The 26112-nt window shown below is 39.2% G+C and overlaps 2 protein-coding genes across 8 annotated transcripts; one reads left to right on the top strand and one right to left on the bottom strand.

Annotated features, from left to right (window-relative positions):
• The first annotated feature begins 586 nt into the window (after positions 1–586).
• LOC309696858 (RNA-binding protein 39-like) lies at positions 587–8344 on the top strand. Of its 2 annotated transcripts, XM_082518324.1 has the most exons (16): positions 587–694; positions 1363–1420; positions 1711–1762; positions 2983–3032; positions 3136–3327; positions 3534–3587; positions 4208–4325; positions 4412–4564; positions 4900–5037; positions 5126–5191; positions 5272–5476; positions 6414–6500; positions 6590–6686; positions 7358–7463; positions 7574–7652; positions 7808–8344. In XM_082518324.1, the coding sequence occupies exons 1-16, from the start codon at positions 604–606 to the stop codon at positions 7906–7908; spliced, it is 1647 nt and encodes a 548-aa protein (XP_082374450.1). In that variant the 5' UTR covers positions 587–603; the 3' UTR covers positions 7909–8344. The 2 variants fall into 2 exon arrangements, with proteins under 2 accessions (XP_082374450.1, XP_082374451.1); XM_082518325.1 differs by lacking the exon at positions 1711–1762 and having other exon boundaries at positions 621–834.
• A 2881-nt stretch (positions 8345–11225) lies between these two features.
• On the bottom strand, positions 11226–25983 carry pabpc1l (poly(A) binding protein, cytoplasmic 1-like). 6 transcript variants are annotated; one of them, XM_082518321.1, is made up of 17 exons: positions 25749–25983; positions 24766–24970; positions 23715–23812; positions 23196–23311; positions 21862–21960; positions 21492–21631; positions 21303–21397; positions 19746–19883; positions 18677–18772; positions 16837–17097; positions 16542–16629; positions 16034–16153; positions 15813–15949; positions 15283–15391; positions 15045–15175; positions 12956–13031; positions 11226–11407 (listed from the first exon to the last, which is right to left on the bottom strand). In XM_082518321.1, exons 2-16 carry the CDS (start codon positions 24956–24958, stop codon positions 12969–12971), a joined length of 1884 nt encoding a protein of 627 aa, XP_082374447.1. In that variant the 5' UTR covers positions 24959–24970; positions 25749–25983; the 3' UTR covers positions 11226–11407; positions 12956–12968. The 6 variants fall into 6 exon arrangements, with proteins under 6 accessions (XP_082374447.1, XP_082374445.1, XP_082374449.1 ...); XM_082518319.1 differs by having other exon boundaries at positions 23619–23812; positions 24766–24973; positions 25749–25977; XM_082518318.1 differs by having other exon boundaries at positions 11227–11407; positions 23619–23812; positions 25749–25968.
• Between the last annotated feature and the right edge of the window lie 129 nt (positions 25984–26112).

The raw sequence follows: 26112 nt of genomic DNA on the forward strand, positions 1-26112 counted from the left end.
AGCAGTGTCTATATTTATTAACAGAAACTCACCTGGGGGCCAACATTTCTTCTTGCCTTTTTGAAACATAAATATTGTGCTTTTTTCAATAACAGAAGAGTTCTCATTACTGTGATCATGTGTGTTTAAGCCTTGACAAAATAAATCTACTTTTCATTCACATATGGAGAGAAAATAAGAAGATCAAGCTGTCTGGAATAACTAAAACTTCAGTGAAGCTGCTTAATTTCAGTATCTCAGGCTAAATTTAAAAGAGACTCACTATTCTGTGTATTGTCTGAGCGTATAAAACTTTATACATTCATTGGCTGCACTGCATGGTGCTGCCACTATTAGGTACAAATTAAAATAACACTTTATTAATTCTGTTTGTGATGACAGGCCATAAAGAATACATTTTAACAAAGGAGCGAGAGGCTGTATAAGAGCTGACCAAGGGCCGTGATTGGTCACCGGGACGGACTTTTGACATGTTCAGTTTAGAGAACTGAACATAAGCAACAGAATTGGTAGAAAATATTATATATACAGTACTATTCAAACAGGGCCTCTCGGTTCCAGTAGGTGGCAGCAAAGCAGCACCAAACGTTACCGCTGCAGTAAATGCCCATAGCAGAGGAAGAACACGAAGAAGAAGGAAGGAGATCGGCGAGGTACCAGGCCACGACCTGCAACGGGGACTTCCTTAAACGAGGTTATATAACTTCCGAAATTGTGACTTCATCTTGGCTTTGTGTAATCTACAAAGAGAAAGGCGTCGAAGAGGATTCTCTACACCAGAACGTTTTCCGCGATATTTTCACTTTGGCACAACATTTCCTTCAGTTTCACACGGTAACGTCAATGTTTGCTAATGAAGCTCGCTCGCTACCGCGGAAGCGCGGTTAGCTTTTTAGCCGTATTCGAACCTAAGCGTTTCTTTTTGGTTTCCACCATAAATATTATCTGGAATCGTGTAAAATACGTCAAAATGGTGGTTGGTTGATTATAGGTTTGCATATCTACAAGCCTGCTATTATTCATATTATCAAAATGGTCAGCATAGATTCAGTGCGGGCCTTTGAAAGCACGGCCGTGGTGGCTAGTTAGCATTAGCTACGTTTCGGGTAGACGCGTGCGCAACGTTGAGATTTTAGAAAGCTTTGTTGTTCTTCGGGTACAATTAAATATGTTTTTCTTATGTTGTCCGTATCAATCGATCATGTAACGGATTGTATGTTGAGCATGTGATACTAATAAGAAAATCTAGGACTCATCGTTACCACGCTGTGTGTATTTGTAGCGTTTACTCTGGGTATTACAGTTTCTCGTGCGCAAACGGATCACTGAAATGTTTTTCTTCCTTTTTCTTTCTTATTGCAGGATCAATATGGCTGATGACTTTGACGTTGAGGCCATGCTGGAGGCTCCATACAGAAAGGTGGGTTTAAAAGTCGGAGAAGTGAGGCCTGTGTTGCTGTTCGGCCTTTTTATTTTTAGACCTTTTATATTTGCTACTGTGACAAAGTTAACTTGAATGTTGTGTGGTGTGAATGAGTATTTAAGACGCAATACAGAATTATAAATAAATCCACATCTATCTCTCTTTATAGACTTCCCTAATGATATCTCACCTCTACTCCCATGAATTCATCTTTGATTCCACTGTGAACTGTGAAAAAAAGGAAGGTAGTTATTGCGCATATACTGATGTACTGTGGTTCACTTTAGGACTAAAAGAGATTCAACCCAGAACATCCAATCCCTATTCGGTTGCTACAAGGTGAATGCCAATGGTTGATAAGCCCATCTTTACTTGTCCAGCAAAGGAGGCAGTATTCAGATTTACAATCTGTATGTTGTCGCTGTTTATGAATGTGCAGGGTTTTTTCAATAAGAGCCTTTTTAAATGGAAAACTGTTTTGTATTGTTAAAAATCTCCTCCGTGTGTGTGTGTGTGATTTCAACATTATTTTTCTGTTATATAGCATTAACAAGTCTAGTCTTTAGCAAGAATCAGTATATAAAGTTGTGCTAAAGTATAATTTCCTCAGGCAGTTGTATTTGTATGTAGTTGTGTCTGTGTCAATCTGTGAGTGGCGTAATTCCTGAAGTTATAATGCAGCAAAATTCTTGAAAATCCAGCGATTGCATTTTTGTCATAGTTCTACAGCAGAATTATCGGTGACAAGTTATTTTTCTCTCGCTGGTAAATATGAATACTGCCTCTTTGCCTTAGCCAACTGTAATGTGAATCAGCATCTTGATTTTTGCATGCTACAGAACACCACAGATATTGATATATTTCTAGAATAACTGTAAAATAGCTACATCTGCCTTTTATTGTATAAGATGATTTACTTTCAGTAGTTAATAATTCCTTAAGTCAAAAGGTTGTAAGTATTACTGTAAACTGAAGATGATGGTAGTGTAACACGTGGATGAATTAATCTTTATTTATTTGCTTGGGCGTCAATATTACTAAGAAGTGTGAATCCCTGTTTGCTTCAGGGCAAGATGTGTGACAGAGGTGGCATCGAGCTCTTACAGTCCAAGAACGAAAATGGGTGAAGATCTCTGGACTGACACCAACCACACAGGATCTCTTTTAGTGGCCATGGGCCATGCGTGGTCACATGTTTAGGCACAAATAGTGGCATTGGTACGACCTATTAGAAGGGTATTGGTGGAGATGACCTGACTATTGTCAGCTTCCTGAACTGAGCTAATATGTTGGAAACTCTCCCTTATCTTTGCTTTGTTGCATTAACTATTGAGCAGCTTAGTAAAAGAGGGAGGGGGGGGGGAAACAAAGGATGGAGTGGGATGGGAAGCTATTGGGGTGGTGGAAGGACACTGTCCAGACATGACTGTAGGAAGTTTGTATTTTTATTAATTGAATATATTCTGCATTTTCTCTTGTCCCACCCCATCCCCTTTACCTTGACGACATGAAATGTTTCATCTACGTCCTCATGATGTTCTTCTATCGACCTTGCTTAGGATGAGAACAAGTCCTCTCATGCAAATGGACACGATGACCAGAGCAAGAAGTAAGTTTTGGTTATCCATCATGTTACCTAAATAGTGCTTAATCAGACAAAGTTCTGCTTTAAAGTGTGTGTACAACAACAGAACTGTTGTAACACTTTACAGGAAAAGGAGGAGTCGGAGCCGAAGCCCGGGCTCCAAAAAGAAGAGGAGCAGAAGCAAAAGCAAAGACAGAAAGAAGACTAAGAAGAGGAGCAAGAGCCGGGAAAGAAAAAGAAGCCGCAGCAGAGAGCGCCATCGCAGCCGCTCCCGAAGCAAAGATCGAGCTGGGCGGTACAGAGCACGCAGGAGTCCGATGTATGTGACCTTTTACGCTTGCTAGTCAGAAAAATATTACATTAACTTTATTGGGTACTGAAATTGTATGATTTTAGGTCTTTTTAATGTTGTTGTACTTAATTTATTTTTGTAATTTTAAGTTGGTTGCTTGTTTATGTGAAAAGAACATGATCCCCCCCCCCCCCCCCCCCCCAAATGTAAAATAATTCTTATTTGTTTTTTAGTCGCAAACGTTCCAGAAGTCGGAGCCCCTTCAAAAAAGAAAAGAGCCCCATTAGGTAAGATAAAACAGTCACGTGAGTGGTTTTATGTATGCACACATGTCCTGATTTTTCGTAGGCCTTGACTCACCAAACATTTGAAAATTCAAAATACTGTTACACTCAGCTAGAAAGACATGCATAGCATACAAGCAAAGGAGCAGGTAGCACAGTGCTGCAAATGCATCTTCCTTAACGACAGGCTTTGAATAGTCAAAGACGGACTGTTAAAAACACCAAAAAGAACACTCTTATGAGGTCCTTCAGTGACTTACATTGGTATAAGTATTGTCTGTCGGCTCTTCAGTTGCCTACCTTGACAGGCCTAGCAAGCAAAGCTGCCATACCGCTCAAGTTAAACCTTACCTGTCCCTGAGTGTTTGAGTTAAAAGTCCTCCCAGTTCAGCATCAGTTTCCCACATCAGCAGCAATATTAGTGGCCAGAAGTGGTCATCTTTACAGTCTGTCATCTCGAGGGGTACCAGAACAAAAAAAACATGTTCTCCAAATCTTCAAGTTATGGTTTTAGTTTTAGGTTTCTATACTATCACAGCTTTAAAGTTTTAAAATATTTTTAAGCATTTGTTATTGGTTTGTGATTAACATGCACATTTGGTTTTTGTCCTTTTCCTCCTAAGGGCACCAATTGACAATCTAACACCAGAGGAGAGAGATGCCCGCACTGTTTTCTGTATGCAGCTTGCTGCAAGAATCAGAGCTCGGGACCTGGAGGATTTCTTCTCAGCCGTTGGAAAAGTCAGTTGACTTTCAGTTTGTGTAAATTCCAAATGAATGCCATCCAGGAATTTGGCTCTGAAAATGTGACTGTTCTCTCGCTATAGGTTAGAGATGTGAGAATAATCTCTGACAGAAACTCCAGGAGATCGAAGGGGATTGCATACATAGAGTTTGTGGAGTCCTCCTCTGTACCTCTGGCAATTGGATTGACTGGCCAGAGGCTTTTAGGAGTGCCCATCATCGTCCAGGCATCTCAGGTTAGTGTCGTTTCTTTTTGTGGACTTGAATATAGAACAAGTCGATTAGTTCTACTCACTTTGACCAGACATATTAATAGTCAGCTGCCGTGTTGCGAACTCCATACCAAGAACTTTGAGGGGGAAAAAGAAGAAAAAAACCCCCATTTCTATCGATTAAAAAAAAAAAAAAAACAGAAAGTGGAAAATAACTTAAAATATTAACAGAACTTAAGTAATTCAGATTGCATTAAAGCAAATGCTGATTCTGCACTAAGGTCCATTATCATTTTGACATTACTTAATGTAATTACACTAAAATTCTTCAATCATGTCATCTCTATTTCTAATTACAGGCAGAGAAAAATAGAGCAGCAGCTGCTGCCAATAATCTGCAGAAGGGCAGTTCAGGTCCGATGCGCCTGTATGTGGGCTCACTGCACTTCAACATCACTGAAGAAATGCTTCGAGGGATTTTTGAGCCCTTTGGAAAGGTCAGGAGAACTCTGCAAATATTAATTTGTTTTAATCTATTTAAGTGAATGTAGTATAATCATCTGTACGTGTGTTTCTTCTTCATAGATTGAAGGAATCCAGCTTATGATGGACAGCGAGACTGGCCGATCCAAAGGATATGGCTTCATATCGGTAAACAAAGCCTTTTGTATGTCTTTGGTAGCTTTTTGTTTGCTGCTGGGTTCACTTTGTAACCTTTTAACTTTCTGAAGTTTGCAGATGCGGAATGTGCAAAAAAGGCATTGGAGCAGCTGAACGGCTTTGAGCTAGCCGGACGGCCAATGAAGGTGGGGCATGTTACAGAGCGCTCAGACTCTTCAACAGCCAGCTCGTTCCTGGATAATGACGAACTAGAGAGGACTGGTATTGACCTAGGGACTACGGGGCGTCTACAGCTGATGGCTCGACTAGCAGAAGGTTTGTAATGGCACTTGGCAGGCATATCCATACCTGGAAAAATTTCTGGTCGTAATAAAAGAGGAAGGAACAGCTTATTAGCAAAGTAATGAGTCAGACCACAGGCATACATGTAATATGTAACAGTGTCAGGGTCATTTATTATACTGGAATAAGCCAGAATGAGTGGTTAAGTATTTTTACTTTACACTGACCTAAATTTGGTTTTTCAAACACAATTTTTATAAATGTAAATCTCCAAAATAACATTAATCCTACTTACTGTATTAGCATATGGACAGAAAGCAGGGGGCACTAGTAGACCATTTTAGGCGGGAGCTTTAGCCTCCTCATCTTCTTTGCCTTTTTTCTCTACTACCCCAATGTTAAAGTACTGTATAACTACAATTATTTAAACATTATTAAATATATTTTAATGTCCTGCCATGATTCCACATTGTTTGCTTTCCAGAAACGTTAACACTGAGAAGTCCGATTTATTTATTTATTTATTTTAACACGTGAATTATGGTGTGCCATAACTCGCACCATAACTGGAACCAATTTTCACTGCAACGTTCTATGTAACCTGACATGCACCTCCAAGAAATGTAACTACCTGTTAGGTCTGCCCATACCACGATGATTTGAATGGCATGGTGCAGGGATAAAAGGAGTTTCCAGTTACAATATCAGTTAGGATGTAGATTTCCTACAGATGTGTAACTCAAGCTTTAAGCCTGGAAAGAAGGACACAACTTGAGTCACCACATGGCTGTGAAACCTGTTTTTGTTTGTTTTTCCCCCACCAACTACATGTCTTTGGTAGAGGGAAATGACCATGTGAATGAAAGTGATTGTTTCTCTGTCCTCATCAGGCCACACTACATGTCATGCTTCTGCTGCCTTTAAGTGTCTAAAATTAACCCTATGCAAAACAATTTCTTTCTCTCAACAGGGACTGGTCTGAAGATCCCACCTGCTGCTCAGCAGGCTCTACAGATGACTGGCTCCATACCCTTTGGGGGCATTGGCGCTCCAGCAGGTGAGCCTAGATGATGGAAGATATTTAGTATTTGATATGTTTTCTTGCCACAGGTTTAGTGACAACTTTTTTTTTTTTCTTTCTTCCAGCTGTTCCAACCCCAGCTCCAAGCCAAGCTTTGAACCTCCCATCTCAGCCACTGGCCACACACTGCCTTCAGCTGTCCAACCTGTTCAACCCACAAGCGTAAGGACATCCTTCAAATAAGTTCACTTTAAGTTTGTCTTAAGCCTTTGCATCCCTGGACTGAGAGCAAAGCATATTGTCAGATGGCTTGTTCAAGTTTTCACTATCAAAGAAGAATCTGACTGTTTTAAATGAGGCATTTAATGTAATTCATTTGTGTTGGAACCAATTTAGTAGAGGTCTGAGTTTTTAACATCAGTGTCCAGTGATTCTTAAGTCATCAATCCTTTAATTCATAATTTTTCTCTACTCTAAACACTTTCGTGTATTCAAAATACCTCTCTCTTATCCGTAGATCGATTTCTGTTCAAAAGTTTGAGACAGAAAATATACACAAGGCAAGTGCTGAACCGAAAACAAGCCAACAACGAAATAATAAACTGGTCACATGCTTGAGCTCTGCAGTGTGCGAGCTTGACAAGTCTGTGTGGTCTCAGTTCCTCCTGTCAGTGAAGAAATCTCTTTTGAAATGACTTAACAGAAAAGTAATGGGGAAAAATCCAACTGTGCGTTATTTTTCAGGCTAATTCTGAATTTTGTTTCAATCTGAAAACAAAAGATGTGCATTCAGCTGGTTTTAAATTTGTGAAACTCATTAAGTTAAAAATCAAGCTTTTTGAGTCAAGCGGAACATTTTACTGGATTTCTAATATTGCTGATTATTTTTGCAGGGAAAATGATCCCAGCTGGGCAGCTGAAATCCAAGATGATGTGATTGAGGAATGCAACAAACACGGTGGAATCGTTCACATTTATGTCGACAAGAACTCTCCTCAAGTAAGTCGAAGATTAAAACGAGATAGTTTTAACATCACTGAGCTTGTTTTGCAACATTTTTTTTTTGAAATGCACAAGCAGTAAAGTTGATATCTCTCTTGCTCACATAGGGTAATGTGTATGTGAAGTGTCCCTCGATACCAGCAGCCATGGCAACTGTAAATGCACTTCATGGACGCTGGTTTGCAGGTATGCAGCACTGCTGAAGATGGCAGCTATTAACTAGTTTTTAAGCTGCAAATATCTTAGTTCTAATTCAAGTAAAATTTATTTTCTTTTTTTCTTTTTAAATATTCTCGATCAAACTGTAGGTTCTAATGTTTACATTTGTCTTTCTTTCACAGGTAAAATGATAACAGCTGCCTATGTTCCTTTACCAACCTACCACAACCTTTTCCCTGATTCAGTAACAGCAAAGCAGCTTCTAATGCCATCACGCCGATAGTCAGAGACAAGCTTCTGAAGTCTGTAAATACATTTGTTTGCATTCATGAAAATGTCATTGAAACATTTGCATTGAAATTAGTTGGCTGTGTGTAATAAAAGTGGCCTCAAGTTCACGTTCACCATTTTGGGGGAATTTTTTTTCTTTTTGTTTAGTTGCTTTTCAAATTTTTTGTGGGCTTGTGTTGTAAACTACCACTGAGAAGTAATCTGCAGATATCTATTGGTCTACATGTTTTTAAATATTACTGTCATATCTGCTTGTTTAAATTCAGAACTTTTAGATTTCAAATAAAAGTGCAGAGTTAGAAAAAAAAAAAAGTGTTGGGATGATGGGCCTTAAATGCCAAAAGTACATCGACAATAATCCTTTGTAACTTTATACAGCCATAATTTCATTTTTGTATGAAGGCTCCCAATAAACTTGGCAAATTTGATGGTTCATTTTCTTTTTGTTACCATTTTGGGGAGTTTTCAATGCCAGGTTAATGCCTCTGTGATTAAAGTCCTAATTACAGTATTGGACCAATGTTTTTACTCATTCCCTGCTATATACATGTCCCAAAAACCCACACATGGATGAGGGATACGTCTTTAGACAAGGCACTCTACCACCTAAACAAAATTAAACATACCTAGGGAATTCCCTCTTGGATGGGCAATCAGAAAACTGGTCATGTGAATTTGGGTTAATTTAGCAAGTTGATAACCAGTGTGATATTAGCACTATCAAATCTAAATGGAGTGTTTCACAGGTCATATGATGAATCTTCCACAGAAAATGATCCATATGACTGCCACCTACTCTGAGAGACATTATCAGATAATGGTAAAATGATGACTGAAAATCTATAAAGAACAGAAAAATGCAACACTGTTGCAAATAAGACAAATTGTCCCGTCTTCCTTCACCCCCTCCAATGACAGGTAGCTGCCCTGGGGTTTCTTCCTGTTAAGAGGGAGGTTTTTTTTCTTCCCACTGTGGCCAAGTTCCTTCTCATAGGGGGTTGTTTGATTGTTCGGGTTTTCTCCACATAAGTGCAGGGTATTTTTTCAATTATAAAGTGCCTTGAGGTGATTAGTGTCATGAATTGGCACTAAATAAATAAAACTGAATTGCAGAAACTTATTGATCCAGTGATTCATCACACAGCAGTTTCAAGTTTGAGCTCTCTAACTTTAAACTGGATCTATTTAAACATGAAATCTTACTGTCCCACAACCTAATAAAGTAGACGACCTTCAGATCAATTCTCTGAAGATTAAAGTAAAATTGATTTAACAGCTAACCTACAATTCCAATAATGTAAAGAGAATCAACCATAGAAAATTTTTATACATTTTCAAAATTAACAAATGAATACACGCGCATTCCCGTGACAGTTCCTGTATAGTTTGAGCTTCATTCAGTGGTTTTAGTTAGGCACATATAATAATCTGTGAAAATGCGGAAACAGCTGATTTTAAACCGAACCTCTGAACACAACCTACTCCCGACAGTTCCAGTTTTTTTTTTTTTTTACACCGGAGAGTCTGTGCTGTTCAGGTGTTCAAGAGTAAAGGTTAGTCTATGTACAAATTTGTCAGCAACTACACAGTACTTGTTTGCCGATAAAAGAAAAACGAATAAAACAACACAGTTGCGTCTACGATTCAGTACTTACTACTGATTATCAAGGAAACGCAAAGACACTTGACGTAACTGTAAACCTTTAGTCCCTCCTACTCTCCCTGTAGAGGCCCTTCCAGAATCTTCCAGAAATGGTGACGCTATTTTCCGGAGCCTTGATTGGTCAGTAGGCGGTGATTTCATACCTATTACCAAGAGCCCTCGAGTTATATCCATGACTCTGTTGTTACCGTTACCATGGCGCTGTAACCCGGTAAGAAAACATCCCAGTACGTTAAACTCCGGGTTAACGTCAACGTTACCTGGATAGGACAAATGCGGCTTAGTAGAAGGCCTCCAGTGAAATATACAATAGTAATTCTGAACTCTAAATTATGTAAAGCAACGCGAGTAGAATCCCAAAATGAAAACTTTGCACCTAGCAAAACACGTAAACACGTTGGACTTTGACATATTTTGTCCATGTTCGTCATCTGTGTCCTCATGTTTAGCCTGCCGCGGCCGCTGGTTGGTCGAGCCGTTGGCTGGTTGAGCCGTTGGCTCAACAACCAACTTTAAGTCCAGATTCAAAACCTATTTTTATTCCCTGGCTTTTAACTCTGTAGGAAACTGACACCTTATTTATTTTATTGTATGTAATGATTTTATGGTATTTTTAATTTGGTTGTTGTTTTGATCTGTGTTGTTCAGCACTTTGGTCTGCCTGGTGTGTTCGTAAAGTGCTATACAAATAAACGATGATGATGATGAGCCGCAACATTACTCTGGGCCATACATGGCCAGTCAAACCGTAAGTGGGATGGACCACAAAATATTGCCTTCAAGGCACTTTTTATTGTAGTGTAAATAAGTTCAATTTACACAAAATTACAGAAAAAGCCCGTTACTCAGACCTGGTCCCAGAAGTAAAAAAATAAATAAATAAACTTACTTACACCACCAATTTACTACTAAAAAAGACAAAATGTGATGCAAACATTTAGGACTGAAATTTATGTATTCCCCAGCCATATATTTGGCACACCTTGCCCAAGATCAAGATCATATTTAATGATACATAAATACTTATTTTTATTTAGCCTCACCGTAGTTTTGCCATTTGCTTATTTCACTATTGCTGTGTATGTTTGCCAACCTTGTGACACATACCACACCTTTTGCTTTCAATGGTACTTTAAAGAATCCAATGCTTCTTTGGGTATGCTACAACAGGAAAGCTTCCTCTTTCTAGCAACAGATGAGATTTATGATGCAGCACCCACACAGGAAGTCATACTTCCCATTTTCCTATCAAAATATGTAGAAATGAGTAGTGAGTCAAGAATTTCGCACACCACTGTATTTACCAACAGGTTATATGTCATTTGGTGGTATTCTGCACTCTCCCCAGTAGTCTCAGGACCTGTCCACTTCACATCACAAGAGCTTTTTTTTTTCCATCCATAAGTCCATCAAGTCGCGGAATGTTATTGACTTCCTGGGTTCTCTGGTCGTCACTTCTTCTGTGGATGCAGCTTAATTCTTAAGAAATGTTATCTTGTAAGCTGCTCTGCTACTTCTACAGAGCAGGCCGCTTGTGGAGTGTGCAGGACTGTGTTAAAGGCAGGGCAAAGGTGCTCAGTACACTTAAATCCCATTGTAATAATAATAATAATAATACACTCTTTTTTAAAAGGACAAATGACACAACACAGATTTAATGCATATATTGGAAACTTTATCATCTAACAAAAGTATTGCAACAACAAAACAGCTTCATCTTCTGTCTCTTTACATCATTGGTTTAATCTTCATAGAACTTTTTCTTTCCCTTTTCCCCCCAAAGTGTGCTCATTTTATAATTTCCCCTCCTCCAGAGAATTGTTGATATCTGGGGAAAAAAAAAAAAAAAAAAAAAAAAAAATGTGAGCAAGACAATTTATCCTCCAGTTCATTCTCACTAAAACACAGCCAGCCTCTGACATTTCTTTCACAAACTTTACTTGAGAAATTCCGTAAACTGAAGAAGGCGTTCGTATCACTTGGGATCAAGGAATTTAGCATAGGTTTGTATCATCAAACAACACCTACAATTTATGGCAGGTTCATTTCTGAAAAGCAGCATCAACTGATAGATTTATACTGTCACTGAAGAGAAATACTTGCTAGTGTAAACCTGAACGCTGTATGTTGTAAATTACGGCTGCCATGATTAGTCAACTAGTCACGATTACGTCGACTATCAAAATCATCGACGACTAATTTAATAGTCGACGTGTCGTTTAAAGCTTTGTAAGATCCCAAAAGATGCAGAAGTAGTAGGATTTAAGAGTGTAATAACGGACTGAAACAGAAGATGCCAGCTGCCGTTAAACCCAGAAGAAGAAGCAGTGTCCGGTGAAGAAGCAGTGTCTGGTATAGTAGCTGTGTCCAAATTCAGGAACTGCATCCTTCTGCACCCACATTTGTAAGCCGATTACGTTACAGCGACACGATGAAGACTGTCCAAATTTGAAGACTCCGACAAAAGCGCCATTCATTTCCCCAGATTTGAAGGATGGGTCGGGTATATACTTCGTGACCCAACCTATCCCAGAATTCATAGCGTGGCCCTGCTCAGTTTCCAACAATGGCAGAAGCTAGTTAGTTTTAATATTACTCTTATTATTCTTTCTGGGTCACAAAATAAACGTTTAACATATTTTCAGGCGAGAATGTAGCTGTGTAAACTTCAAATATCTGCTCAGTTTATCAAGACACCACATATTTTCAAAAGCGCTCCGACGTTTTTGGAGACGTCTGTTACCCACCAGTTCGATAGCTAGCCGGGGTTCAAGGCTCACTAGAGCCGGTGAGAACACCGGTCTCCCAGCAAATCGTTTTCAAACCCACCGCCGTCTTTCGCTACTCAGGTTAACAATGATATACAAGTCACTTGGATAACTTAAAAATGTTATTGTTTGGATTTTTTCAGTATTTTATTTGTTCCTGAGTAAATCGGTTTGGCTGAGATTAAAGTTAGTTTTTACACAGCTGAATAAACCTCAAGCAGACAACTGATTATCAGAAGTGTGAGATGCTCAAGAATATACTCCAGTGTCCTGTTATATTTTAGATAGCAAGGAGCAGACGGCTGAGATTATTAAACTTCACCGAAACAATCTGCAAATTTCATTAAAATTTAATAAACTTTCATCTTGTCTTTATTTTTAGTTAGCACATACCTTAAACACTTAAGGCTGTAAGCTAATGATAGTTATATAAGAGCAGATGCATGCTGGTGCAATAAGCTGTACGTTTTACATCCAATGGATGCATGATCTGATTAGTCGGCTAATCGTAAAAATAATCGGTGACTATTCGACTATCAAAATAATCGTTTGTGGCAGCCCTATTATAAATATAATGGTGCAGAGAAACAAAAGACGTCGTTGCTGACCTTTAAGGACTCTTCACTGCTTAGGAGAATGTTCCTTCGCCTGGTGAGCCTGCAAGACTGCAATCGCCTCATCCACCTGACCCAAACAGTGGAAAGATTTTTAAAAAAAGGGGAGAAAAAAAACAAAAAAACAAACTGAAACAACAGACCTCTTTCATAAATGGCAGGCAACAGCCAGAGAAGTGTTATACTAGGACAAAGACTGGAAATGCAAAAATATCTTGCTTGGCAGTCTTCTTTATGCGATAAAAATCAATTTACCGTAACTAAGGCTTACCAAGCACCGACCTTCTCTCCAATAAATACATAAAAATCCAAAAAGTGGAGAAAATTACAAATCAGACTCAGACCTATCTAATTTACCCAACTGGGAATGTAGTGACATTCCAGATGACTGAGAAAGCTATCCAGTCTTTAAGTATGACGTCATGAGTCGTGTCTGGGCCCAAACTCCGCTGCAGGTCCCAAAGTCAAATGATCACTGTGGCATCACTAAGAGTTAAAAAACTGTCTAAATTCTTTCGTATGTAATAAAATGATCAGTGTTGCTGCTCTACCAGATGTAACAATTACGTTTAACATCCAGGCATCCATGAAAACAGAATTTATTAAATTTAACAGAGTTAGAAGTTAGCAGGGAGTTAGCTTGCTAGTTTCCGTCTGAATATAATATACCATGTTCTGACTGAGAGACTTCTGAGACTAATTAAAACGTACAGCTCTGCTATCATTTCCGACATAAATGAAGACAGGAAAGTAAACAGCAGTGACGTTTGTAGGGTTACTGAAAATTGGCTAGCTGGTATATAATGATGTGCTACATGATCGCTAGCGACACAGCTATGTTAGCATATTATAAACACTGAAGCTGGAGGATGAACGCTAACTTTTTTCTACTCTGTAAAAGTTAACGTGAGGGTTCCCGATGGTTCGGGACAAATGCAATCACATGGCAGGATGCTGTAAATGGACCAAACTTCAGCCAGGAGAACAACTGAGATAATCCATCCACAATACGACGTTAGTCATTAATATACTGCTGCATGGGCTGAGCTGTAGTTACATTGTAAGCTTTTAAAAACTGAGCTTTAAAATGAATAGCGGTATTAAAAACAGAGAGACAGACAGTGATCACTTACTGTTTTTGGGGGGTTTTGAGATTAAATAGAACAAGATACAAAGCATTAAAACATGTTAAATGCAGGGTAGTTTGGGTCCGGAAGCAGGATTCATCATGTCATCACTTAAAGACCAGATTGGGTCATCCCCCCCCACCCCTAGTAAAATAATTGCTGGACAGCAGTAGCCTCATTGACAGGTTCAAGAAACCAATATGAGATAATCTGAGCTTTGTGACATGACACATTAATCTGCTGGAACCAGCCATCAGAAGATATGTACACTATGGTCACTTAGGTAGGCATTTTTTTAACCAATACTCAGTTGGTTTGTCAAGGATATGTCCCACACACCATTACACCAGCACCAGGAGCCTGAACTGCTGATATAAGGCACAATGGTCAAATTGTTGATACCAAATTCTGATACCTATATGCATCAGGCTGACTGACTGCAATCGACTGATTAGATATTTGTTTAACAACTAAATTGTACCTAATAAAGTGGCCAGAGAATATTCTGAGATCAAACTGGACCACGTGTGGCACATTAACTAAAATAAATCTTTTTCCTATAACATGAGGAAGGATGAAGATGTGGAGGTAAACAGGTGGACCTTGACTTCCCTTTTGCTCAAACTACTTCAAAGGGAATAATGACAGCGATGGGCAAACAGAATTCAAAAGTATTTAAAAAAAAATTTCAGCATGGGGTGTCAAAAAGAAGAAAAGGAAGAAATGCTTCTCCCACTTGAGGTTTAGACGTTAAACCGAAGGTTTACAGATATGACTCCGACATCCTGCCGCCACCAATGTGCAAATGCTGTCACTAGAACAAACCAGCACCACCTATTTTCGAGCTATTTTGGTTTCACTGTTGTACAGGGGAAGGAAGTTGTGGCTTATCATCCATCTTTATATACAGTCTAGAGTGCAGACCAGCTCACAGAAAAACATGAACATTAATGTACCTTAGCGTGCAGGGACTCGGGCGACTCCAGCATATGCAGCAGCTCAGAGTTGTCGATCTCCAGCAACATCCCAGTGATTTTACCAGCCAGGTTTGGATGCAGAGTGTGAATCAGTGGGTACAGTCGCTCCCCTGTGTGTCACAGCAGAGACAATGGAATGAAGACAAATATACACAAGCTGTTTCAATCTGCATAGCAGGAAAAAAAACAAAACAGGCAGAACTGACTGATGACAGACCAAGGAGCTGTTTCTGATCCATTGGTGGGGCTGCAGCCAGCACTGAGGCGGTAAGCAGCTCTGGGCCTTGAATGTGTACTGGTGGCTCCATCACCGGCGCAGCAACAACCTGAAGATATCCAGATGCTAATCGCCTAAATTTTTTTGTCTTAAACATATTATAGCTGTAAACACCACCCACGCAGATACCCACACCCACTCACAGAACAAAACAATCCCACAGATTTCTCTCATTTTCAGCTTGTATATCACTGGTTAATTCATGTCAAAATGAAGTAGAAGAAGGGTTGTTTTCCTTAGCTGCGTTTTACATTTTCCAATGACTATTAATGCCCATTTGTTAAGTGAAGCTAAGCCTATATTCAGCAACAATCTAAAATAAGGTTGTCATTTAACCTCAACCTAAGTAACTAACTACACTGCAAGTCATTGTGCACCCTCAGTGCTCCAACTTACTGTCTGGGTTTCACACATTTTTCTTGATCTTCGCTAAGTATTAAAAATAGAAATGATCACAGTGCAAACACTACCTGTAGTCTAGGCATGGGTGCAGGCACAGTAACAACCTGCTGAGGGTTCCTCACTGCTAACGCATACTTGTACTGGCTGCTTCTGGCCACATTGGCAATGTCAGTGCGCCCTCCTACAGTCTGGGTTCCAATGTCATCTAAAGACACAGTCAGCACCATCCACGTGAATGGGACATTTCAAAAGGAGACTGCTTGTCTGCTGCCATAGATCAGGAGCTCACTTGTCTTTTGTGTTGAGGTTACGATGCGTGGCGCCTGGGTGGAAGCCTGTCTGACTGTAGCGATGGGGCTCGATCCACGTCGGGGGACAGAGCCAGAAACCAGCTGAGTGGTGTAGGGGCCTAAGCATGTAGAGAACAATTATATCATACAGTACTGTGCAAAACTCTTGAGTCACCATTAGCTGCCTTTTGGTCTTTGTTCTGTTTCCTGTCAAGATGATCCCACACTGCTTCAATAATGTTGAGGTCCGGGCTCTGCGGATGCCAATCTGACTGGTATTGTTCCACCATGTGTTTTTCTATCCAGGTATGCTTTTACTGCACTGCCAGTGTGTTCTGGGATCATTGTCAAGCTGAAAAATTAATCCTAGAGGAATTACTCTTCGCTACAACTTTTACAGATCAATACATTTGTGTGTGTGTGTGTGTGTGTGTATATATATATATATATATTTTTTTTTTTTTTTTTTTTTAAACCGCTACACAAGTGTAACAGATATTCCCTCACCCTGTGGTCTTGGTGGCTGTCCTGTCCAGCGAGGGACTGGTCTCACATTGCTGACAGCAGTGTGGTTGTAAAAGGAGCGCGTGGGAGGCTGCAGATATAATGCAAATATTAGCACTGGTGCAACTTCAAAATGTCAGAACGTTGGGAGCTGATGCAAATTTGCCCAGACTTAAACAACCGATAAAGCCCAGACTTTATCAGTTCTTTTTTTTCCCCTAACATTTTGATGACACATTTTGCTGCATTAATAAAATGGCCTATTTTGTTCCCAATGTCACCGTTTAAAGAGCCCTACCTGTGGTAATGTGACATAATATCCAGACTGATGGTATGAGTCGATTAGCGGGCTGGCCATGGTTCTCAAGGTAGCAAGTCTTTGCATGTACTTATTTGTTAGAATTGCTTTACGCTCCTCTCTCCGCTGAGCCAGAGCCACATACAGTGGCTTGGTTGCAACAATTCTCCCATTCATTTCAGTCACTGCTTTTGTTGCCTCCTCAGGGGAAGAGAAACAGACAAAACCAAAGCCTTTGCTTTGGGAGCCATCTGTCATCACCTACAGGAAACAAAACGTTCACAGTCAGAAATCTTTAAGGTTCCTAACACTAAAGCACAAAAGAAAACAAAAGGTAAAACCAGAGACATTATATAAAGAATCTTTAATGGCACTCAATACATCCTGTATGGGGAGGGGACAACAACCCCCCCTCCTCAACAAGACAATTTACAGTTCACATTCAGGAACACCCTTTTCACATATGTCTTTAGGAATATCTACATGTCAACAACTTGATATCACTATAAAAACTTAGGGATCGAACCACCAATTCTCAAGTTAATGAATAACCCGCTTTACCTCCTGAGCCACAGTGCTTTCACGAGATGATCAGAAATGAATTCATGTCAGCAATCTGCATAAATCCATTATTGAAATGTTGTAAAGCACCTTTGTGGAAAATAATAATTTTACAAACATTATTTTGGCACAAAATTTTCTTACTGCTAACCAGTGTTGGTCAAGTTACTTGAAAAAAGTAATTAGTAACTAATTACTTCCCCAAAAAAGTAATCCTGTTACTTTACTGATTACTTATTTTCAAAATTACTTAGTTACTTTTTAAAAACACGATTTACAACCTGAATAGGCAATAAAGCGATAGATCTTTCAGCCCAATTCTACTTTTTCTGCAAAATCCATCATAAAATGTAATCAAATGGAAAAGTCTTTTTAAAACTTGTTTTATTAGTTTTAATCTTTTAACTTTATGCATCAAGCAAACATTAAATTATATGCCACATTCTCTGACTGGAAGAAATTTGTTTAAGATTTAAACCTATTTTCTGCACATTCCAGCACATAAAATAAAATATTTTTTGTGTTTACACTCACTATTTCAAATAAATGCAAGTGAAACACAGCAGAAAATAAATAAAATCAATCCTGCTGCTCTATTTTCACCTGTATAGCAGGCGGATGTTTGCCCTGGTGCAGTTGTGCCGCGGTGGCCAGTGGAAGAATCCGCGAGTTTCTGTGTGAATTTCCCATTCACTGGTAGCACACTCTGTGCTTGTTTGGAAGTTAACGGTTTTTTCGCTGTAAAAAGAAGTTTTCTTCCCACGCAGTGAACAGCGAACACTAATGTTTTTGTCACTTTTTACGGAATCAAACTCAAAGTAAGGTCAGTACTTCCGCGCTTTAAACGCTGCACGCTCATACTCTCTCCCGCACTCCATATATGATCCATTGTTGATCTGCACACAGCTGTTGCCATGAATGTCGCACTCGCTTACGTCATTGTCATGAGACACTCTCACAAAAAAATCAGTTTTAGTAACGCAGCGTGCTTATGGGAAAGTACCAGTAATCTAATTACCTTTTTTGCAATAGTAATCCCTTACTTTACTCGTTACCTGAAAAAGTAATCTGATTACAGTAACACGCCCACCTGTGTTGCTAACACAGAAGAGCATCGCAGCTACTGTGAACACACCACCCAGTTCAAAAATCATTCCCTCGCCATAAAAGCTATTAGATTTTAACAGGAACCTTCCAGAAGGAAAAAAGGTTTGGGCATTCATGGATTTGTGTACAAAGAACTTCATTACTTTAGTGGGACATTATCCTGTCACCTCACCTTTGCACTGGTGATGGTGCCATAAGGAGCAAACTCCTTCCGAAGTCTCTCATCGTCGATGCTGTCGTCCAAGTTCTTCACATACAGATTCACCCCCTGGAATTACAAAGAGTTACGTTCCTGTCTTCTCAAGCTCAACAATGTAAAAACACAAACCTAAAAGATGATCAAAATACCATTTTAGTTTTGAGTAATGTTTTGTTCAGCCTTTCCATCAACAGTAAAATGCCCATACACTCAATGGATCAACGTCACAAGTTAAAGCCTATCTGGCTAAAAACATTTCAAAGGAATTTCCTTCTCACCCATGAAATCCAATCAGCTCTGAAATTCTTTCTTTGTGGGCTAAATGCTGCTAAGCTATTTCATCATGCTTGCAGTTATTCAGTTATGTAGTTAAGCACTCCTTCATATCTAGATTAAACATTCCCATCTGACTTTAAGAGAAAGCACTACCAAAATGGTTAGATTGCTTTAGATTCCATTTTGTTGCTATTACAAACTTGATTATTTATAAAACAATGCCTGTGTTTTCTAGTTGGGATGGCCCAATGGACAGGTCTGCCTCCTATCCGGTTCATGACACACATAAATCAATCTAACAAAAGAGCATTTCTGATTCTAACCATTTGGCAATGTCAGCAAAATAATAAAACACCCAATACTCAATACTGAAAAACAATGGTGGAAAAAACAACATAACTTGAGCCTCATGCTGAACACCCACATATACTGTTTGGATAAATGACAACTTTTCCACTTTCATTTGGAATGATTTTCAAGAAAATGTTTGACTTTACTATGACAACATCAAGACTGTAAATTAATATCAGATAATGTACTATTTAGGAATGCAAGGAGGAGACCGAGTCTGCCCCACAGCTGACTCCTGATGACCCAGACCCAGGTAAGCAAGAGAAAAATGAATGAATGGATTACAAGCACCACTAAGACTTTAAAATATTCAAAAAACATTGCACTATAATCACCTAATAATTAATTCAAAATGATCAACAGTAAGAACCATTAAGTAGTATTCATATTATAGTTTCATGCACAACAGCAGCACCTGATAGCGCTGGATGCGGTCCTGTTTTATTTGGTCAAACTTGCGTTTGAGCTCTCCCTGGCGCTCAAGACGCTTCTGAGCCCGCCCTACATAGAGGATTTTCCCATTGATCTCCTTTCCATTCATTTCATTAACAGCCTGGGAAAAAATAAATAGCATAGGGATCATAAACATACAGTGTTACGTACAGTATAAGCGCAACTGGAAAGTATTCAAAGTGCTTCACTTGTTCAATATTTTGCTATTTCAAAACTGATTCATTTTTCATGAAATTTCGTGAAATTCCTGGCATGATCGCCCGTCAGATCTTTCTACACCTTGACTTAAGTCCACCCCTAGTAAATTCAGTTGACTGGACATGATTTGGAAAGGCACGTGTCAGACCACAAGCCAAGCCGTGAAGTCCAAGGAATTTTCTGTAGACCTCCAAGACAGGCCTGAATGCCGAGCATCATGTCTGGAGAAAACCAAGTACCGCCCTTCACCTGCTATGGGGATGGTTTTCAACAACAGGAACAAGAAGACTAGATGCCAGATCTCTGATGACCACCTGCTTCACAGCACTCTGGACCTTGGACTGGGGTAAAGGTTCATCCTCTAATAGCACCACAACCCTAAGCCTACAGTCAACGTAACTGTGGCTTCAGTATTACTTAGCGACTGTCCTTGACTTGACATCTCTGAAGAGTTCTGAAAATGACTGTGCACTGATGCTCTCCATTGAACATGATGGAGCTTGAATGGTTCTGCAAAGAAAAATGGGAGAAACTACCCCAAAATGGATTGCATTTATATAGCGCTTTTCTAGGCACCCAAAGCGCTTTACAATTACACTATTCATTCACGCTCACATTCACACACTGGTGCAGGCAAACCACAGTTGTAGTCACAGCTGCCCTGGGGCAGACTGACAGAAGCGAGGCTGCCATATCGCGCCATCGGCCCCTCTGGCCAACACCAGTAGGCGGTAGGGTAAAGTGTCTTGCCCAAGGACACAACGACCAGGACAGACAGAGCTGGGGGATCGAACCGGCAACCTTCCGGTTACCACAGTCGTCCACTGAAAAGTTCTTATTGTCCAAAAATAGGTGTGCCAAGACTGCAGCATACTCAGAAAAACCTGAGGCTGCAATTTCTACCTAAGGTGCTTCAACAAAGTAATGAGCAAAGGCTTTTAATATTTATGTACTTTTTATATTTTTTTCTTGTTTTTAATAAATTTGAAAGAACTAAACTTTTTGCAAAACAGGGAATAAGGCTATAAAATGACAAAAATGTGGATCAAGTGAAATGCTGTGAATACATTTCAGAAGCAATGTACCTTTTCAAGAGAAATTCAAAAACTATGATACTCAAAGAATTTAAGGTTACACTTTTCTTTTTTTTACCAACATTATATTTTCCAATTCAAAAAAAGGCCATCCTTTTCTACCTACTTAACTCAAACACTCCTGAACAGGATTCATTCAAGGTGTACAGTGACTGCATTATGATCCATGTGATCTTTTGTTGGGAGAAGTAAGATCTGTGTGCACACAGAAACTTGGTCTACACTACCTTCTGGGCATCTTCATGATGAGCATAGTTTACAAATCCAAATCCTCTTGAACGACCCTTCTCATCCTTCATGACCCGTACACTGAGAGTTCTCCCTGAGACCAAAACCAGACCACGAGATGCAAAGTGATCAAAAATAAACTAAAGGAACAAAAAATAAAATAAAAGCTCACAATATTTTTATCTTACCAAATGCAGAGAAAACTTCCTTTAGTTTCTCATCAGTGAAGTCTTCACCAAAATTCTTGATGTAGACATTGGTGAACTTCATAGCCTTACTGCCAAACTCCACCTCTCTTTCCTTGCGTGACTTAAAGTGGCCAACAAATCTGTAGATGTCATTTAAAATGTTAACCAGAGAGACAGCATTTCGAGGAACAAATAAAAGGAAATTAATTACAGTGTGTTAAATTATCTTTGGCTACAAGACAAATGATTAGGACAGATCAAGAACATCGCAAACAAACAGCTTTGTTCGTTTGTGATGAATACTGTTACCTGCTTAGCCCTAAAATAATTTTATAATACAGATAAAGACAAACCTAGACAGATATCCTACCTATTCACTGACCTAAGAAGATACAACTGACACTTTTCTCCCAGGAAACGGGCCTTTGAGCTGACAATGCCATATCCCAACCGTTTACCCGCCTTTTGACTGAGCAAACAAAAACAAAACAACAACACATGGAAAAATCATCTGCAAAACATGTGGAGTCTTCAGTAGTATTTAACAATTTAAATAGTTAAAATATATTTAAAAATCACCCACAACATTAAAACCATCTGATTAATATTGTGCATGTCACCTTTATGCTGCCAAAACAACTGGCCCATTGGGACATAATCATGAGACCTATCCCTGAGTGTGTCTTCCATGGAAGGAGCCATGTTTGCCACAGATTGTGAGTGCTCAATTGAACTGAGACATAGGAAGTTTGAGGAACGCTGGTGTGTCCTCCGGGCCACTGAGTGCCACTTCAGGTTTTTGGCAGTTTACATGGAGCCTTAGATCAGAATGAATAGGAATGCTCCATATAAAAAGACCTCGATCCAAATAAACAGGCTTAAATCATCTGAAAAATGTTTTTATATATTGCAGTAGTGGTTTAAAGGTAAGAACACCTCCTCCAAATATAAACAAACAAACAAACAAATAAATAAATAAATAAATAAATAAATAAATAAATTCACCAACCATTGCAGGCTACACAAAAACACAAAGAGTTGATGACAGTTAAAGTTTGATCTGTAGCATAGCACACAGAAACAAGTGTCTGGTGTCAATGTGAAATGTCACATCGCTTCGTCTACTGAAAATGACTTGCTTTTTCCCCACCAAGTAATGTGAACACCCACATTTAAAAACGTTAGGAGCAACACATAATTACAGCAACTACTGGGGCCTGTTTTATGAAGGAAATTCAATGTACTCTGGAATTGTAAAACTCGTCTCCAGAGAGCCGTTTGGCCATCAGGCACTGGTTTTGTACATGTTAATCTTTTTTGCTGAACCGAAAGTCACGGAAAAGCCACAAAGGATAGCCACAGAGGATTGTAAATGTGTGAATTAGTCATTGTTTTTACAGATGTCACACAGTTCTGATTAAATCCATTGGCGCGTGTAAATGTCAGATCACATTATATCATGTATAATGTAAAACAGCTCATTTCAGCCTTAAACTGAAATGAGCTCAAAATGAAGAAAAAAAAAAGGAAAATAAAAAAGGGAGCACATAACCGCAGACAATTTGATGTATCAGTGGTTTAATGTTGTGGCTGATCCTTGTACATATTCTGCTCTAATCTTTGCCTGAGCTTATTTTTGTAGGCTACATTTAACCACTGACTGGAAACAACAGTGGTAAACAATTGAGTATTTAGTTCACTCACACTTTCCTATCATTCAGTAGCATCCCATTCATTGTTTCAATGGCCCGGTTTGCAGCTTCTTGAGTCTCAAAATGAACAAATCCATAGCCTTTGGATCCTTTTTCATCACAAACAACCTACAAGACAAACATTATAATCGGTGCAAATTACAAAGCTTTTGAAAAGTGCCCGCTAAATTCATCTGTACTATGTTACAAACACAATGTAAACAATTGCTTTTAACCAAACTGAATGTGAGGAGTAAAATTTGGAAATGGGTTTTAATAACTTAAGTGATATGTGCTGCACTTTGAAATTACACAAGTCCATGATTCTGAAATCTACCATTTCTACCCTCTCAGTGTTTGGAGGAAGACTCTAGTCAGTCACAGTAACCATCAACTTCAGCTGCTTCAGCTCTGAGAGACGGCCCAGGTCACTTACCTTACAGGACAAAATATTTCCAAAGGCTGAGAAGGTGTCATACAGTGCTTTGTTGTCAATAGACTCATCCATGTTCTTGATAAAGATGTTACCCACACCAGATTTCCTGAGTCCTGGGTCGCGTTGAGACCACATTATTCTGATTGGCCGACCTTTGATGACATCGTAGTTCATCGTATCCAGGGCACACTCCGCTAAAACAAAGCAGAAAAATGAAAAGAAATTACTTACAAAAATGTATAATAATATATATTGTATACAGTCCCCTGTCTTGTTAGGTACACCTGTTCAACTGCTCCTTGAGGTAAACATTCAATTAGCCAATCACATGGCAGAAACTCAGTGCAGGGAGGCATGTAGACTTGGGCAAGATGTCCTGCCGAAGTTCAAACTGAGCATCAGAATGTGAAACAAATGTGATTTAAGTAACTGGTGATCTGCTGGAATTTCCCCACACAGTCATCTCTAACCATCCAGTTAGCAACAGCTGGGCGAAAACACCATGTTAACTAGGGGCCTCTCCTGTCAACTAAGAGCAGAAAACTGAGGCTACAAATCACACAGGCTCACCAACACTGGACAACAGAAGACTGCGTGCTCTGATGAGCCTTGACTTCCGCTACGACAGATTGTAATGTCAGAATTCGGAATAAACAACATTAAAATCCATCCTGCCACAAGGAGTGGAGTATGTACCTAATAAAGTGGAGCATATATTCACTATGTTTCCATTGCATGTGTCACTATGGAGAATTAAGCTTATGCTCTAATTTAAGTGGTAAATTCATTCCACTCTGCAGTACTTTAGGTTTAAAATGTGGTTAATAATTTAGTTTACTTAATTTAGTTTATTCAATCATGATATTTTTCCTGACTTCTTTCAGGAAAAGTTATGAAATTTTTGACATTTCTTTGATTTTCCTGCCATTTTATAGACTAACCTCTCATCACAAATACCCCAACTATCATGAATTTGCTGATCGTTTTTAAGGTGTAGTGTCCTTCCTACTTTTAAATTCAGCTCTGAAGACAGTGATCTTTAGAATCACCTCAAAAGTTTGCTCTCATTAGACTGAAACAAGTCTTAACATTTTATAGCATTCACTGAGCAGCAAAAGGTCACAAATCAACCACACTGGTACTGTACCATCAGCAGGTTGCTGGAAGTTTACATAGGCATATCCCAGAGATCTGCGGGTGATGATGTCCCGGCACACACGGATCGACATGATTGGCCCAGCGGGAGAAAACTTCTGGTAAAGCATTGCCTCTGTGACATCAGGGTGCAGGTCTCCAACATACAGAGAAGCAAGAGGATATGCTGGTCCACTGCTGTTCATTTTGGGTAATAGCTGCTTGGAGAAAAACAGTTATGAGTGATTTAGACTTGTTTTTGTTTTGTTTCTTTTCTTGTTATAGTCATTTCTAATGTGCTGCTAAAATTAGATGCACTTCATTGTACTGATCTGCATTGGCAGAAATGTTTTCTTTGTTAATACATCACGTTTGAGAAGTTTTTATTTAGTACTCAAAAGTAGAAGAAATTATGTTAAATGTGTTATGTTATTAAATCAATACCTTTAACTGTGTTTTATCTAATTTCCATGAGATTTAGTGTCAAAGAAATTAATTTTAATGTGTTTTCAATGTCATCTACGTGTGTTCAAACCATTTATTTCAAACAGGGGTGGGAGGAATAACAAAAACAGATCTGCATGATGCAGTTTAACAGTGTCACAAACTACACAGCTTCCAAAATGTCAACACGTGAATCAAAACACGAAAGAATCTGCAGGCCCTGCTCCAGGCCTGACTGAATTAGGTTTGCATTAAGCACGTAAATTGTTAACTCCGTGTCTGAGTGGATAAAGTACTCCAACATAAAAATATTGAAGTGTATCCGAAAGTTAATACAAAGACAACTTCAAGACAGAAAGCTGTGGAATGTGGACAATTTGGAATCTAAAAATTCCTAACATGGTAAACATTTAAGTGATGAAACTTTAACACGTAGCACATGAGTCAAAGCTAAGCGGTAAAATTAGCTGACGCCTGTGTCCTTTGTTTCTGAACTATTCATCAAAGTTAGCTAAGATGAGGAACCGTGTGACTTCGACTAAATAAACTTACATTTCAAGCTACTGCGTCGTACTGGAGATTTCCCGTTAAGCAGCTCGTCGGTACACTTTCCACATGGGCGGGAGCTTGTTTTGATTTAATTAGCGCCGTTGAACACCTGCACCTCCTCTCCGCGCAATAGTTTCAATTAAGCTGTGAGGGGTACAAACATTAAATACACGTCACTCTCCGCGATGCAAAGTAGTTCTCATTAGCATATCAAGCGCTAATCTAATTTAGCTTGCCCTTTGCTTGTAGACAAGAGGGCAATTATAACCCTCACGTACCTTTTTGCTCAATTTCTGAGTTTTTTTTAGGCTTTTGTTTTACGTTTTAATTTTTAAATATACCTGGTGAACAAAAATGAAGACGTAAT

Source organism: Aulonocara stuartgranti (assembly GCF_965226115.1).
Source record: "Aulonocara stuartgranti genome assembly, chromosome: 20".
NCBI lineage: Eukaryota > Metazoa > Chordata > Actinopteri > Cichliformes > Cichlidae > Aulonocara > Aulonocara stuartgranti.